Source organism: Theropithecus gelada, chromosome 3, assembly GCF_003255815.1.
Source record: "Theropithecus gelada isolate Dixy chromosome 3, Tgel_1.0, whole genome shotgun sequence".
Classification (NCBI taxonomy): Eukaryota; Metazoa; Chordata; class Mammalia; order Primates; family Cercopithecidae; genus Theropithecus; species Theropithecus gelada.
Window position 1 is genome coordinate 120,063,958 of NC_037670.1, and position 17,514 is coordinate 120,081,471.

At 33.9% G+C, this 17,514-nt stretch overlaps 1 protein-coding gene across 1 annotated transcript in view; it reads left to right on the forward strand.

Moving 5' to 3' along the window:
- SEMA3A (semaphorin 3A) overlaps positions 1-17,514 on the forward strand; it is a 525,967-nt gene that overhangs the window by 469,504 nt on the left and 38,949 nt on the right. The window contains exons 11-15 of the mRNA XM_025380281.1: positions 6,657-6,799; positions 9,739-9,853; positions 9,945-10,014; positions 13,214-13,358; positions 15,492-15,711. Coding sequence (XP_025236066.1) covers positions 6,657-6,799; positions 9,739-9,853; positions 9,945-10,014; positions 13,214-13,358; positions 15,492-15,711 — 693 coding nt within the window. The remainder of the gene's footprint in view (positions 1-6,656; positions 6,800-9,738; positions 9,854-9,944; positions 10,015-13,213; positions 13,359-15,491; positions 15,712-17,514) is intronic.

Consider the following 17,514-nt stretch of genomic DNA (forward strand, 5'->3'; position numbering starts at 1 on the left):
TTCTACTTTTCCTCACCTTTCTCAAGGTCTTAGGTTGTCTTGTTTCTTGTTTGTTTGTTTGTTTGTTTTTCTTTTTACTCTGTACACTCCTAATCACTCCACTGGCTCACTTTCAAATAACTTCAACTCTAGTCCACATTTCCTTCCTAAGCTTTTTTATTCATGACCTCTGGGTCTTCACAAGGCTCTCACTCTAAAGACACACTAAACAGAATTCATCTTCCTTCCATCTCTGAAATCTTCCCTTGCTCACATGCTCTCTATCTTAGTAACTCCTCTACAAGCAATTATTCAAATCAGAAGTTTCTTTTTTATGACTGCTTTCACTATTTCTTACATTCGACATATTATCAATGAGCATAATTCATCAATTGTATTTTCAATTGATCCCTGCATGTCTCCTTTCTCTATCCTCACTATCCCATCCACATCCAGGTCACTGTCCTTTCTCATTTGTGTTTCTATGACAGCCACCAAACTGGTCTTCCTCCCTTCATTTTGGCCTCACTGGAATTGTTTTGTTTTTGTTGTTTTTTGTTTGTTTGTTTAGTTTTTCTCTGCAGCAGCCAGAGTGATCCTCTGAAAATATACTCCTGACAATGTCATTACTAGGTCTAGAACACTTCAGTGGCTTTGTCCAGAGCCAGTAGGACAGATATATTCCTGAACATGACTTCCTGCATATTCTTGTCTCTGCTTAACTTTCTGTCATCATTTCTGACCACCTCCCATTTTCTTGACTACTCTCTGTGTGTACAACTTTCTCCATTGTTTTTGTGATTTTGCAAATGCATTCCTTCACCTGAGATGTTTCTGGTTATTCTTCAGATATTGAAGTATATGTCATATCTTCTGACTAAGACTTATGCAAATTATTTCTGGTATATTCCTTCAATGCCCTATCTCCCACGGCCTTTTTTTCTAAGCTCTTATTTTTGTTCTTTCTGTGCAGTTTAACAATTGTTCAGTTTAATTACCAGAATTCCCTTGAAGATAATAACTACAATATAGACAAAAAACATTTTACCTTAATATGCCCTAATCTTCCACAATCCAGAGTATAGAGTAGGTGTGTTACACTTATTTTATAAATGAAAATATAAATGGTAAGTGATTGCATGAAGAATTAAGTTATTTGTGCAAAAGTTTGTAGAATATTGGATTGAGAGCACATAGTGAGAGACCTTAGACTTAAAAATAAGAAAAGATCATTCTTCCCTGAAAGAAGAGAAATTAGGAGGTGAAGGAAGGAAAAGGAGAGAGTTACTACTAAATGGTTTTGGTCCTATCAGTACAGCAGGCAACAACACCATCTTTAGAGAGCAAATTAAACATGTATATTTGTCGATTTGAGGAAGAGCAGGTGCTTTAAAATAGTTGTTGATAATAAATCTATAGTGATCTTAGAAGAAAATAAAACAATTTCTTAGCAACACTAGGGTTCTTGTTTAGGAAAAATAGCTTCAATTTATAGCAGATATATTTACTATGCGTACATGGGTTTTTAAACCCTTGCTTAAGTGTAAGGACAAAGGGGAAAAAACTGGGGATTTATATAGCTGCTACAGTGGAGATTCCAGCAGCCAAGAAATCCTAGCTAATAGGATAGTTGGAATGACTGATTTTAAGGTTCGGATTGAATAAAGAGGTGATTCATCAGTGAGGGGATGAATACACTTAGAGAATAAGAGAGAGGGCTAAGACGACAAAACATAACAAGAAAGGGGAAGGCAATGTTTGTGGGACTGAAGAAGTGGAAAATATGTGGTGAGCAGAGGTTTTGACCAAAAAGCAGATTTTCTAAATGTGAAACATTAGAAGAATGGCTCCTTTTAAATTGTTGGAAGAGATCAGCTAAAATCAAGGCCTATTATGTTTGGAAATGGGAATGACTGTTTTTCAAGTCTGAGATATAACCTAAATTTCTTGAACACAAGTTACGTTAAATTGACAGTGTTTTTCTTGGATAGTCTCATTTTCTGTGTTAATGAATTTGGTTTTCATTTTCTGTGTGTACTTCTATTTTTTGGCTGTACCTGACACTGGATAAGATTGTTAATTCACCTGCAAAACTCCCCACATCTGTAGTTATCATATGTTAAAGAAGAGACTAAGATTGAAGGTCCTTTCAGCAATGAATATTCTTGATAATTTGCTTGAGTTATTTCCCACTAGAGTCCAGATTTGTAAGATAATAATTATCCTCACATATTTTAGAGAGGTCAGTGCAGTGCTCAATAACATCTTCACTCATGCCCAAACACCAAGAGAACATAAGAATCTGCACATGTAAAATATTGTTTTCTTTGTTGTCATTTTCGTGCTTTTAACATTGCTTTTGTTAGACTGTGACGTTCTGAGAACAAGGATTATACATTATGGATTATCTTTTCTACATGGCGTCTTGCACATACTTGTGATCTAACAACGGGCAACCAAATTTAGTTACTCAGAGTTCTTTAAGTTATTCAAGTGTTTGTATGAACAACTACACTATTTTGGAGGTAATAGTAGACTAACTTCTCCCTCCATTGTTCCAGTGTTAAAGCAGAAGAATGTATGATTGTTTTCATTTTTATTCTGCAGTTGGATTATAATATCCTCAAACTTACCATGTGATGGAGGCTTCCTTTCAGTATCATCATAATAATATTAATATAGTATATTTGTTAACATTTTACAAATTCGTTTCACATGTCTTAGGCTTAAAATATGTGTCTTTATGTTAACTATTTATGACAGACAAGGTGAATAGATCCCAGTTTGAAGTAACTCGATTTGATATAAACATAATATGAAAGTTATGCATCTGAGCTCAGAGAGGGAAGAGTCTTGTTAAAGGACACAGAAGCTGCAAGTGACTAAATTAAATCACTGCACAAACAGCTTTGTGTTACATATGTGCTCACATACAAACACACACACACATTTCTGGAGCCTAACTTTACCAATGTGATTGTAATTCTTTAGTTTGTGACAGTAATTCCTAACATGTCACATTAATTATTCTGCTCACCATCCATTATGAGAAAATATACTCCTCATTATACATGCATATTTACATATATAATAAATATGTATGCATATGAACAAGTAGGAATTTTTGAACAAAAGAAAGCTTTGAACAGTTATCCAGGTTAAAGTAATATATTATTGTATGGATCTTTAAAAAAAATCTGGTGCTAAGCAATTCTACTTTAAAATTATTATTCTCCTACTCTTGTTCACTGGCATACTGAGCTTTAAATATGAACAGGTAATATTTCATATGTTTCACGTTATTTCCAGAATCTGTACAATTTGCCTAAAAAGGATAGTAAAGTTTGGCCTTGTGAAATATACTTGAATGCATGGTCCCAGAGCAAATGTTAAAAGGTTACAAGCATAGGACACATGATAATGATGATTATTCACAGGTGTAAAGATCAGGACTAAATAACTTGGATTATATGTGGATAAAGCTAGTTTCAAGTTCTGATCTCTTCCTGGTCTCTTAAGAATGGTGCTGACCTGTATGTGTATATTTCATTGTTACCTGGATAAAATAATACACTAAGGAATAAATGTAGATTATTGTAAGAATATAAATGTCTGCAGTATCCTAAGTGCCTTCAGTGAGGTACCCTTAGCTTCATAGCACATAGTTTCTTAAGGCTATGAAACTATTACATATTTTATATAGTTTGTGAGACACAGGCATATCAACCCAAGAACATTCAAAAGTGCTCTTTGAAGTGGAGCTCTAAATGTCCCTGATATATATATTCTGCATAACCTAGGCAGTCCCCTCCCCTCACCATTTTTCTTTTCCTTTCTCGTTGCACAGATATTCATGACTGCCTATCATGTTTTAAGCTTTAGGTTCACCGCATCAAAAAAAATACAATAAATCCCTATTTTCATGGAACGTATATTTCATTGGGGTGGCGGAGGAGACAGACAATAAGCAAAGGAAGATTAGATAGACAAATGGATAGATTAATCAATAAATACTTTGGGAGATGTATCATATCAGACAATAAATCCAATTAAGATATGGGAGAGTTTGGAGAAGGAGTTATAGAGCAGAGGTTCATTCTGGCTGTTGTGTGGAGACAAGGGTTGGTAAGGTAGAAACTGAGAAACTAGTTAGGAATCTACTTTAGTAATTCATATTGGCAGTAGTTTCCTGAGGGAAAGTGGTATTGAAGAATGTGGAAAGAAATGGAGATAAATAGGGATATGCTGATAGATAGACTGTTGGGTATGAGAGAAAGGGAGAACTCAAGGGTGACCGGGATTTTTTCCTGTGTATCTAGTGGAATGACACTGCCATTTACAGGAAAGGGTAATGATAGGAGAGGATTTGTTTTATTTTATATAGATTTCACTTTTCCCTTCCCACTCAGTCTTTGCTGAAAACTGAAATAGACCTATTAGTATTTTGATTTAAATTCTTATGCTTAAAAGAAAGAATAACAATGGTGACAGCAATAAGTAATATTTGATAGTACTTATAGTTTGCAAAATATTTTAATATCCAGTGATGGATCTGCAATGTATGATCACCCTAAAGATTTCTTTCTGCACCTACTCCTAACCTTCAGAACAAAATACAAAAATTTTTCTAGAGATATAAGGTATTTTATAAGATACTTTATAATGCATAAAAAATAGTTAATATGTACCTACAAAATGGAAAAAGGAAAGATACGTTTCTTGAAATATATCAATTTCTCTGATGGCCAGTGATGATGAGCATTTTTTCATGTGTCTGTTGGCTGTATGAATGTCTTCTTTTGAGAAATGTCTGTTCATATCCTTTGCCCACTTTTTGATGGGGTTGTTTGTTTTTTTCTTGTAAATTTGTTTGAGTTCTTTGTAGGTTCTGGATATTAGCCCTTTATCAGATGAGTAGATTGCAAAAATTTTCTCCCATTCTGTAGGTTGCCTGTTCACTCTGATGGTAGTTTCTTTTGCTGTGCAGAAGCTCTTTAGTTTAATGAGATCCCATTTGTCAATTTTGGCTTTTGCTGCCTTTGCTTTTGGTGTTTTAGACATGAAGTCTTTGCCCATGCCTATGTCCTGAATGGTACTACCTAGGTTTTCCTCCAAGGTTTTTATGGTATTAGGTCTAACATTTAAGTCTCTAATCCATCTTGAATTAATTTTCGTATAAGGAGTAAGGAAAAGATCCAGTTTCAGCTTTCTACTTATGGCTAGCCAATTTTCCCGGCACCATTTATAAATAGGGAATCCTTTCCCCATTTCTTGTTTTTGTCAGGTTTGTCAAAGATCAGATGGCTGTAGATGTGTGGTATTATTTCTGAGGACTCTGTTCTGTTCCATTGGTCTAGATCTCTGTTTTGGTACCAGTACCATGCTGTTTTGGTTACTGTAGCCTTGTAGTATAGTTTGAAGTCAGGTAGCGTGATGCCTCCAGCTTTGTTCTTTTGACTTAGGATTGTCTTGGAGATGCGGGCTCTTTTTTGGTTCCATATGAACTTTAAAGCAGTTTTTTTCCAATTCTGTGAAGAAACTCATTGGTAGCTTGATGGGGATGGCATTGAATCTATAAATTACCTTGGGCAGTATGGCCATTTTCACGATATTGATTCTTCCTATCCATGAGCATGGTATGTTCTTCCATTTGTTTGTGTCCTCTTTTATTTCACTGAGCAGTGGTTTGTAGTTCTCCTTGAAGAGGTCCTTTACATCCCTTGTAAGTTGGATTCCTAGGTATTTTATTCTCTTTGAAGCAATTGTGAATGGAAGTTCATTCATGATTTGGCTCTCTGTCACTGGCCATCAGAGAAATGCAAATCAAAACCACAATGAGATACCATCTCACACCAGTTAGAATGGCGATCATTAAAAAGTCAGGAAACAACAGGTGCTAGAGAGGATGTGGAGAAATAGGAACATTTTTACACTGTTGGTGGGATTGTAAACTAGTTCAACCATTATGGAAAACAGTATGGCGATTCCTCAAGGATCTAGAACTAGATGTACCATATGACCCAGCCATCCCATTACTGGGTATATACCCAAAGGATTATAAATCATGCTGCTATAAAGACACATGCACACGTATGTTTATTGCGGCACTATTCACAATAGCAAAGACTTGGAATCAACCCAAATGTCCATCAGTGACAGACTGGATTAAGAAAATGTGGCACATATACACCATGGAATACTATGCAGGCATAAAAAAGGATGAGTTTGTGTCCTTTGTAGGGACATGGATACAGCTGGAAACCATAATTCTTAGCAAACTATCACAAGAACAGAAAACCAAACACCGCATGTTCTCACTCATAGGTGGGAACTGAACAATGAGATCACTTGGACTCAGGAAGGGGAACATCACACACCGGGGCCTATCATGGGGAGCGGGGAGGGGGGAGGGATTGCATTGGGAGTTATACCTGATGTAAATGACGAGTTGATGGGTGCTGACGAGTTGATGGGTGCAGCACAGCAACATGGCACAAGTATACATATGTAACAAACCTGCACATTATGCACATGTACCCTAGAACTTAAAGTATAATAATAATAATAATAAAAGAAATATATCAATTAAGAGTTAAGAAAAAGTAAAAATGGACCATAAAGAATAGTATTATTTATTAAGCTGTGAATTAATATATATGCTATAATTTGTCTCTCAGATCCAAGGTTCATTAGTGCCCACCTCATCCCAGAGAGTGACAATCCTGAAGATGACAAAGTATACTTTTTCTTCCGTGAAAATGCAATAGATGGAGAACACTCTGGAAAAGCTACTCACGCTAGAATAGGTCAGATATGCAAGGTGAGGTAAATAAAAAAAAAATGAGAAGGATGTCATTTTCCCATAACGACTGTGCTTTTTAAAATTTTCTACCTGTGTGCACATACAATAAAATTTTGGCTACAGTTTGACTGATATAACAAATAAATGGTAAATAATGATTGAATATTACAGTTGGTTATGAGTAACTCTACACAGTCAAATATGCAGGTAGAGGTTGTGAGGTAACTGGCATTGTTTCATAATTACATTACATAATATCTGTTTGAAATTCTAGAGTAATAAAATGATTTTATTTTACCTGGGAGAAGATAATTTATGTTTTTTCAGTCCTAGCACAGTTTTCGATACCTTGTAAGTTTGTTAGTTTTTGTTTTGTTTTGAGACAGAGTCTTGCTCTGTCCCCTAGGCTGGAGTGCAGTGGTACAATCTCAGCGCACTGTAAACTCCGCCTCCCTGGTTCAAGTGATTCTCCCACCTCAGCCTCCCAAGTAGCTGGGATTATAGGCACCTGCTATCACACCTAGCTAAGTTTTGTATTTTTAGTAGAGGCGGGGTTTCACCATGTTGGCCAGGCTGGTCTTGAACTCCTGATCTCAGATGATCCGCCCCCTTCGACCTCCCAAAGCATTGGGATTACAGGCGTGAGCCACCGCGCTCGGCCTACCTTGTAAGTTTTGAATAAATACTTGTTGTTGGAAGATGTGAAGTATTCATTTAAGAGAGAGAAACATGAAAGCTCGTTTGTACAAACTGATTGTAGCATCCTATGTACACATATACACACAGCACACACACAAACACCCATACAAAAACAATTTTGAAGCTGTAAGCTTTACCTATCTGAGGTATTTCACTCATTGTATGGCTTAATGTCAAATGTAATATTGCATTATACTGTTAGATACACGGAGTAAAAATTGCTCAACAAACATAGATTAATTAGTATCCTCAGTGTGAAAATACAATAGTGCCATTTGTTTCCCTCTATGGTGCATAGTGCAGCATTTATGCAATATGAAAAAGTTAACTGTTAGTATATATTAAAGCACCCTTCAAATAAAGAAAATCATAAGCCACATTCCATGATCATCTTAAAATTGAATTCTGTCTTTTGAAGAAAGCATCCTGAAATTTTAAAAATCTGTTTCTTTCTATGTGTGACCTGTTACCCCAATATGATCTAATTATTATCTCTAGTGTATTCAATTACTGAAAAATTAAAAGTTTTCAATACTTGAAAACATACAAATAACATGTGAAGTAAGTGAGATTTTTTTCTCTACAAAAAACATGTCATATTTAAAAGCACTACTTTCAAGGCTTAAAAAAATCTTTAAGGTGTATAAAAGTATATAAACAAAATATAAATCAGTTTTACTCTAAAGGAGCATGTTCTCTCAATATATGTACATAAATATCATTTTTGAAAACTATAGTTTCTAGTAAATACCTACCACAATAATAGAATTTATTACTATGCTTAGGTTAAATCAGTTTTCTTCAAGGTGAGAAGCCTTTCAAAATGTTTTCTCTGGAATGAGTTTCCTTTATTAAGGGTTATTCAAATATTTTCTCAATGTGTTGTTTGTAAAACATAAATTGCTTCAACTCCTTCAGCTTATGAAATATTTGATGCTAGCATGCTTTTGTCTGAGATACTATTTTTTGAATGGGTATTTAAGGCATATGTTTATCATCCATTCTTTAAATACTCACTGAATGCCTACTGTGTACAAGCACTGGCTGTGAACCCGCCTATGTAGGTAAGATCTCAATGCACAGTAGGTAGGAGACAGAGCATTATACCAAAACAAAACGAATTCATTCATTGCAGAGTAGAAAGGAAATTTAAGTGATTTTTAAGATTCTATTATTTATTTTAATAGACAATAAAAATTGTATATATTTACTGTGTGCAATATGATGTTTTAAAATGTGTAGGCATTGTGAAATAGCTAGATCGTGCTAATTAATATGCATTATCTCACATACTTATAATTCTTCATGGTGAGGACACTTAAAATCTACTCTTTTCACAAATTTCAATAATATAATTCATTGTTATTAATTAAAGTCATGATGTTGTACAATAGATCTCTTAAACTCATTTCTTCTATCTAAGTGAAATTTTATATCTTGGACCAAATCTCTTCATCCCTCCCCCAAAGCCCCTGGTAACTACCGCTCTACTCTCTGCATCTTTGGGTTCAGCTTCCTATACTCTACATATAAGTGAGGTCACGTGGTATCTGTCTTTCCGTGCTTATCTCATTTCTCTTAACATAATGTCCCCCGGTTTATTCATGTTGACTCAAATGACAAGATTTCCTTCTTCTTGATTTTTATTTTTAAACTGTAAATTGATAATTATGACTACATAAATTTATGATTACAAAGCAATGTTATGATTTATGAATATAATGTGGAATAATTAAATCAACTAGTTAACACACTCATCACCTCAAATACTTATTTTTTGTGGTGAGAACATTTGAAATTTACTCTCTTACTATGATTTTGAAATGTATAATACATTATTATTTATGATACCACATTGTGCAACATATCTCAAAGAGAAAACTGTTTCTTCCGCTTATCTACTTGATTTCCTTTGTTTTAAGGCTGAATTGTAGACCATTGTGTAAATGGACTACAATTTCTTTCTCCATTGATCTGTAGATGAACATGAATTGATTTTATAAGTAATCCCTTGAATAAATAAAGGAACTACTCACAATAAATATCCCTTAAAAAGTCAAAAAAACTTGAGGGAATGATTTGACCACAAATGTAACAATAAGTGATAGCTACCTATATCTGGTCATTTAAAATGATTGGGAACTTTTAAAACATGAAGAACTGTATTTTATGTTTGTCTGAAGATACGAAGAAAACAGAAATATTTGAAATTATCATTTGCATTCACAGTGCCTAATACTGGTGTTCCCTTCTTTCAGAATGACTTTGGAGGGCACAGAAGTCTGGTGAATAAATGGACAACATTCCTCAAAGCTCGTTTGATTTGCTCAGTGCCAGGTCCAAATGGCATTGACACTCATTTTGATGAACTGCGTAAGAAGCTAGTGTTTATGTATAGAGAATATTTGTTCAGACTTTGCCATTCCATAAAAAAGCAACTTTCTCCAATTTTGTTTTTAAACAGAGGATGTATTCCTAATGAACTTTAAAGATCCTAAAAACCCAATTGTATATGGAGTGTTTACGACTTCCAGGTAAACAACTTTTTAACTACCTTATAGAAACTTCATGTTATTTAGGGGGTACCCAAGTACCCATAATTTGTGAAAGTATATTTTTGAAAGACAAGTGTTGCTTTAACCTTTGAGCTGTTGTGTATTCTTGGGTGACTGAAAGAAGTTATGATCTATGTAGATGTTTGTTTTTTAAAAGAATTTTAGACAAAAAATCATCATTGTAATGATGTGAATGTGTTATGGTGAAACAGTTTGAAATGGTTATGTCATCTTATGCATATCTTTGACTTTAAACCTTGAATAAAATATAAAATATTATAGAGATGGAAGTCTGAGGTTTGGGAAGAGTTTGTAGGGATACAAATTAAGGATGGAAAAATTAATTTAAATTTGTTGAAAATATGACGGAAACAATTCTCTGTCTCTTGATCTCTCTGTCACTTTAGTCAATTGCTAATGAACGAGATAAGAGAAAAGCTCATCAGCAATTGCACTGAAAGTCCTATCTTTGACCAGATGATTAGTATGGGAATCTGGGGACAAAATACATCTAGAAATGTCAAAACAGTTCATGGTTCTTCCCAGTATGTCTATTCCACAGATGGGATATTTGCTACGCTTTTCTTTGGTCTTTAAACCTTTAACCCTAGAACTAAACTAGAAATGTATATGTTTGGAGAAAGTTGATTGTTTACAAAAAAAAAAATTTAAATTGCCTTTAGGTAATTAAAAAAATTATTAATACAATCATCACCTCTCAACCTTTAAGATTGTGTGAAAACTTAATACAGCAATTGAAGACCCTTTACGTAGTATAAATAGTTTTAAAACTTTTTAAGTCAGTAAATAGATTATCTTTGTAAAAAAATCTACTTTTTTTTTTTTCTGAGACTCCATTTGGTTTTTTATTATCAACCTTGTAACCCAGATTTTAAAATAATCATGTAAAAAGACATAAAATAAACAAACAGAAACCTTCAGTATTACAGCACTAGGGTTACATTATAACCACATAAAAAGACAATAAAAACAAACAAGAATCTTCAGCATTACAGCACATAATAAAAACAAACAAAAACCTTCGGTGTTACAGCATGATTTTTTTATTATTATTTTTTATTTTTTGGAACCAGTGTCAAACTCAAACTTAATTTCCTTGTCCTTTTATCCCCTTTTATCCCTGCCCTGCTTTTCCTGCTCTTTCTCTACTGGCTCCTTCCCTTCTTCTTTCCCCTTCTGCTTCCTCTTTTTCTCTCTCTTCCTCTTGCCTCCTTCCCTCTTTCCTCACACTTCTCCTTTTCCTATTTTTCATGGTCCCTAAGTCTCTTGCTGTCAATTAAGCAGAGATTATTTCCCTCCAGACTATTACATTCAGTATAAAGTTCACGTTATACTGTACGTGTATACATGTACATTTGAAAGAAATACATGTACATTTACATGCATATAAAGAAGGATCTGCATTGGGATGTGGATGAAATGTTAAAAGAAAAATAATTTAAAATCAAAAGTCAGAACAAGTACTGCAAGTAACTTTGATAGTAAAAAAAATGATTAACTGCAATGTCCAACACTGTTTTATTCTGTGACTCTTAAAGCCACTACAAATTGCTTGGATGTTTTACTCAATAATTTTTAAAAATCACATAAAAATTAAGAAATCTGTATGTCTAAAACTATTTGAAGTTCTTCATACCTAAATAATATTTCTTCCCTTTGGAAAAAAAAAAAAAAAACAGAATGACTAAGCTATAGAACTTAAGAGACTCAAACAAATATTAATCCATTTCTTCTGGTTCCTCACTGCTTAGTGCAGTGGCTCAAATTTAAGTCTTTCCTAGAGAGCATGATAAAATTCAGATTCCTAGGCCTTGCCTCCAGAGTTTCTGACTCAATAGAAATTAAATGCAATCTAAGAATGTGCAGTTCACACAAGTACCCAGGTGATGCCCATGCCGTTTGCCACCTTCTGAGAGCTAGAGATAAAATAATTTCACCTCTTTATTTCAATAGAATGGATATTTGTATGTGAGTCTTAATAGCTACATATAATATTCCTTAAGTATTTCGATGATAGCTGATTTAATCAAAGATAAGCAAAGTAAAGAACAACGGAAAGGGGATATATAACCCAAACATTACACGGTGTGATGTATCAAGTATGCACTATTTGCTATTTGTTCTGCTATGAAAATGTTACCAAATTCTATAAGTATTTATTGAGGTTTACTCTCTGAAATGCCATATGATATATAATTCAGGTAGCCGAAAAGAAGCCAGGCATGGTCTCTTCCCTCATGAAGCTTGGAGTCTATGAAACGCTGTCTATATGCAGCAGTTTCCAATAATAAACTGTAGAGAGCACATGTTGTTCATTCGGTCTGATTTATATGTAATTTTCAAGGGGGAAAGTTTGGTTAAAAGATAAGCATTCCATATTTTAAATGTGCACAACTGTTTAATATCTTTGTATAAATACATTACTCAAGCCACATTTCTATAAGCCTAATAAAATGGAAAATTGTGGCAATTCAGTGGCTTGCTTCCAGTTTACCTGATTTTTTGTTTAGCGAACAAAATTTTTGTTTAGTGAAATGATGAGTATAATTGCTGTAATTCTCCACTTTAATTGAGTGAAATAGGTACTAACATAATTATTTTCTGTGTTAGAAAGAGCTGATTTTAAGTGTCTTCACAAGAATCAACTTCCTACTTGATCTAATACTTTTGGGAATTTAAAAATAATATAATGTGACACATCATTTGACACTATTTTTTGTACTAGTTTCAGCCTACAAAGTGAGTTCTTAAACATTCTTGCCAATTTAAAAGTTTCCTGGGTTCTATAATAATGCTTGAGACTTAATCTACATTTTTAAAAATTTCCCCATGATATTAAAATTACATATTCATTTATAGCTTATATGTATTTGTTTTTCCTATCAAAACCTAGTACTCTATGTTTCATATGAAGGTATATATTCTGAGTACTAAAGCCATTTTCAGCTATGCCTTCTATTTTTAAGAAATCACATTTTTTTTGTTCTTTTGTGTATTGTTAAATGCATATACGTGACTAGAAAAATCCTAAACATTATTGCTAACAATTTATATTTATATTTTAATAAATATCAAAAATGTAAGAACTCAGTATCAGTATTTCTCTTACCATTGTATAAAGATGAACATCTGTTTTTATTCTTGCTGTCTTGTTCAGTAACATTTTCAAGGGATCAGCCGTGTGTATGTATAGCATGAGTGATGTGAGAAGGGTGTTCCTCGGTCCATATGCCCACAGGGATGGACCCAACTATCAGTGGGTACCTTATCAAGGAAGAGTCCCCTATCCACGGCCGGGAACTGTAAGTAGCTTAGGTGTTTATGAGATGAATATATTTCTGCCAAAGGCCAAAAAACAATGCAGTTACAGACAGATATTAAATGTATCCTGTAATGTAAAAAAAAGATTTCAAGATTATAAATTAAACCAAGACAAAGATTTTCCATGAGTGAACGAAATTTCACATTTAAAAACATGTTCTTTACAGATGTCTCTGCTTAAATTCAGTGTAAGATATAAATCTAAAATTATTAAATCTTATTTTAATTTTTGATCACACATTTCTAAATTTTTGCAAACTATTTTTACATGGTAGTAGAGAAGTGCAGAAATAATTTTCAATCTCATGAAAATACACTTTATCGTGTCTTCCAGGTTTTTACATAAATGTTTGATATTTCTATAACCTTAATTTTATAATTTACATACAAAACAAGAAATACAACCTCACATTCCTTAACTGTTATATTGTTGTACTATTGTGCATGTATATACACATACATAGACATATATATGTGTGTATTTATATACACTCCTCCCATTTCAAAACATATTCATTTTCTTTCTCATGAATTATTAATATTTTTCAAGCTAGTGGCAAAGACAATTGATTTCTCATTCTAAGCTTCTTGTAAGATCAAGAATCTCTCATAATTACATTTTAGCTCCCAAGCTTTTACATTAAATGGTAGAAATTACTTAAGTGTAAGACTAAAAGCAAGAGATTGGAGATATTGTACTCTATAAATGCTTGCACTGCATCAGTAACTATAGTGAAAGGAGGTGGTGAAATCTTAATTTGTCATTTTTGTTGTATTGTCTTACACAGAGTGTTTACATCCAGAGGTGAGGTTATGCCAGTGCAAAACCAGCATCTTTCTGGCTGCTGGGGCCATTTTCTCTTCTGCTTGGTCATGACGTGCATTCTGATTGGTCACTTTTTGTGCAATACAGGTTGTTAAACACTTTGAATAACACTTTTCCTTATCACTGGGATTATTTTACTTATTACATTTCTCAATGGTACATTTTTAGCATTATGTTAGAAACAAAACAATAAAGAATAGTTAATATTGTTTTTCAGTTTGAAATGAGAATTTGTATTTTAACATGATGCCATAGTAAAAAGTTAAACGTATTCAATAAAATTATTCTGAGCATCTCTAATTCAAAGATTAATTGCATTTAGTTGTAGTATATTCCATTCATTATGTCACACACTTCACCTATTTTACTAATAACACTCATGCTTGTGGCACTAATAGAGGCACCAAACTTCTCCTGTACACTGAATTCATTACATACATTCGTAATTTTGCCTAAGAATTAGTGACATAACTAAATCTCACTGAGAATTAAGATATATTTGGGAAATATATACTATATATTGCACTACTCTTTTCCTTTATTTTATTTTATTTTTTTTTTTTTTTTTTTTTTTTTTTTTTTTTTTTTTTTTTTTTTTTGAGACGGAGTCTCGCACTGTGTCACCCAGGCTGGAGTGCAGTGGCGCGATCTCGGCTCACTGCAAGCTCCGCCTCCCAGGTTCACGCCATTCTCCTGCCTCAGCCTCCGAGTAGCTGGGACTACAGGCGCCCGCCACCTCGCCCGGCTAGTTTTTTGTATTTTTAGTAGAGACGGGGTTTCACCATGTTAGCCAGGATGGTCTCGATCTCCTGACCTCGTGATCCACCCGCCTCGGCCTCCCAAAGTGCTGGGATTACAGGCTTGAGCCACCGCGCCCGGCCCCTTTATTTTATTTTTGAGCCAGATTCTTGTTCTTTTGCTTAGGTTGCAGTGCAATGGTATGATCTCAGTTCACTGCAACCTCTGCCTCCCAGGTTCAAGCAATTCTCCTGCCTCAGCTTCCCAAGTAGCTGGGACTACAGGCATGTACCATCACACCCAGCTAATTTTTGTATTTTTAGTAGAAATGGGGTTTCACCATGTTGGGCTAGGCTGGTCTGGAACTCCTGGCCTCAAGTGATCCACCCGCCTCGGCCTCCCAGAGTGCTAGGATTACAGGTGTGAGCTATCATACCTGGCCTAAACTGCTATTTTAAGTAGAACCATTGAGGCCGTGTGTTATTATATGATGTACAGTTATGTTTATTAGATTTTTAATCAAAAGATACTGTTCTCTTTATCATAATAGTGTCCCAGCAAAACATTTGGTGGTTTTGATTCTACAAAGGACCTTCCTGATGATGTCATAACCTTTGCAAGAAGTCATCCAGCCATGTACAATCCAGTGTTTCCTATAAACAATCGCCCGATAATGATCAAAACGGATGTAAATTATCAATTTACACAAATTGTAGTAGACCGAGTGGATGCAGAAGATGGACAGTATGACGTTATGTTTATCGGAACAGGTAAATTTTTAAATTTCAACTGTAAACTTTTTTCCAGAACACTATGTTTAACTGATTAAGTCAAGTTGATCTTTGAACATCACAGGCGTTGGGGTGCCAACTCTCTGTGCAATTGAAAATCCACATATAACTTTTGATTTCCCCAAAACTTAACTACTAATGACCTATTGTTGACTGGAAGCCTTACCTATAACATAAACAGTTGATTAGCTTCACATATTGTATGTCATATGTATTAGATATTGTATTCCTACAATAAAATAAGCTAGAGAAAAGGAAGTGTTCTGAAAATTATAGGGAAGAGAAAATATATTGAATATTCCTTAAGTGGAATTGGATCGCCGTTGTCTTCCTGTTGAGTAGGTTAAAGAGAAGGTAGAGTAAGAGTTGGCATTGCTCTCCCAAGGGTGGTAGGAGCAGATGAAAATTTGTATATAAGTGAGCCCACACTGTTCAAACCCATGTTGTTCAAGGGTCAAATGTATACTAAGAACTGAGGCCAGTTTCTATAGTTACTTTCAAGGTGTAATTCACCTTTAATAAATCAGTAAATAACATGAATATTCTTTCATTACAAATTTATTATCTTTTCAGACAAGCTGAGACATACTAATTTAAAATAAATTCCCTTTTCAGTGAAAAGTTGGTAAGTTTAATCAGGTAAAGCTAATGATTAGGTAAGCAATCAATATTTATAATTGCATCATAACTTTTCTGGCCAGTGGCTTTTTAGAACAAAGATATATTACTCAAGTTCTGCCTTAAATTCCCAAGACATTCAATAATAGTTCCAGAATATTAGTGCAAAATTATCTGAACTTTAAAATTACAATAATGTGAACATCGTCTAGTAAATAAATGTTAGCAATAATTTTTTTTCAGTGTTTCTGCCATACAATGAAAAGAAAAAAAAATTCATTAGAAAAACAGCATAATTGATTCAAATAATTCTTAGATACATTTCTATGGACATTTAACAATTCATTTTACTAATTCCATAATTAGAAACAGACTTTTTCAGGTATGTTTTAAGAATGAATTCCATTGTTATTATGATATATTATTTTATTTTGTTCCCTGCTCTTTTTAATAGTAATATTATTTTTGAAAGTCCTAGTTACAAATCTGATACTTGCTACTTAGGGTCAGATTCCAAGGTAATAAATTTCTAGTCTCCATTAACGCTGTTAACTGACATAAATCAATGGGGAACAGAGTGAGTGCTCCACTGAAACCTTGTATAATAACATTTATTTTCCCTTAGTGAGAAACAGAAAAAAAAAATTGCATTAACTACAGGGGAATGGCAACCATATAGTAAGTGCTTTAAAGACTTAAAGTTTTATAACAAAATTGTGAAATACTTATGTTATCAGGTGTAACAGTGTCAGGTTCTGAGCAATACATTAAAGTCCATTTTTATGAGTGAGGAAGTTTCTCTACCAAATAAAAGAATCTCAAGCAGACACAGGGTTTCATAAAAGTCAATGAATTGCAAGTATCAATTTCTGGTTATAAATATCCTTAGAACATATAAGAAATAGTATTTCTCTCAGATAAATATTAGTTTATCATTCAACATCAAATTATAATTTCTTTTCTTTTCAGAGTAATTAAGTTTGTTCAGTCATGTCACACTTGCCTTTTCCTTCACCTCTGGCTTAAATGTATTGAGAAGTCTCTCACTGTCAAAGCAACAAAGCTTGCTTCCGGGTATTTGACCAAATAAACCTAATCATGAGCTTTTAATTCCTCTTGGACGCAACATGTCTTTAAAGGCACCAATTTCATGAGTGTGTTGAC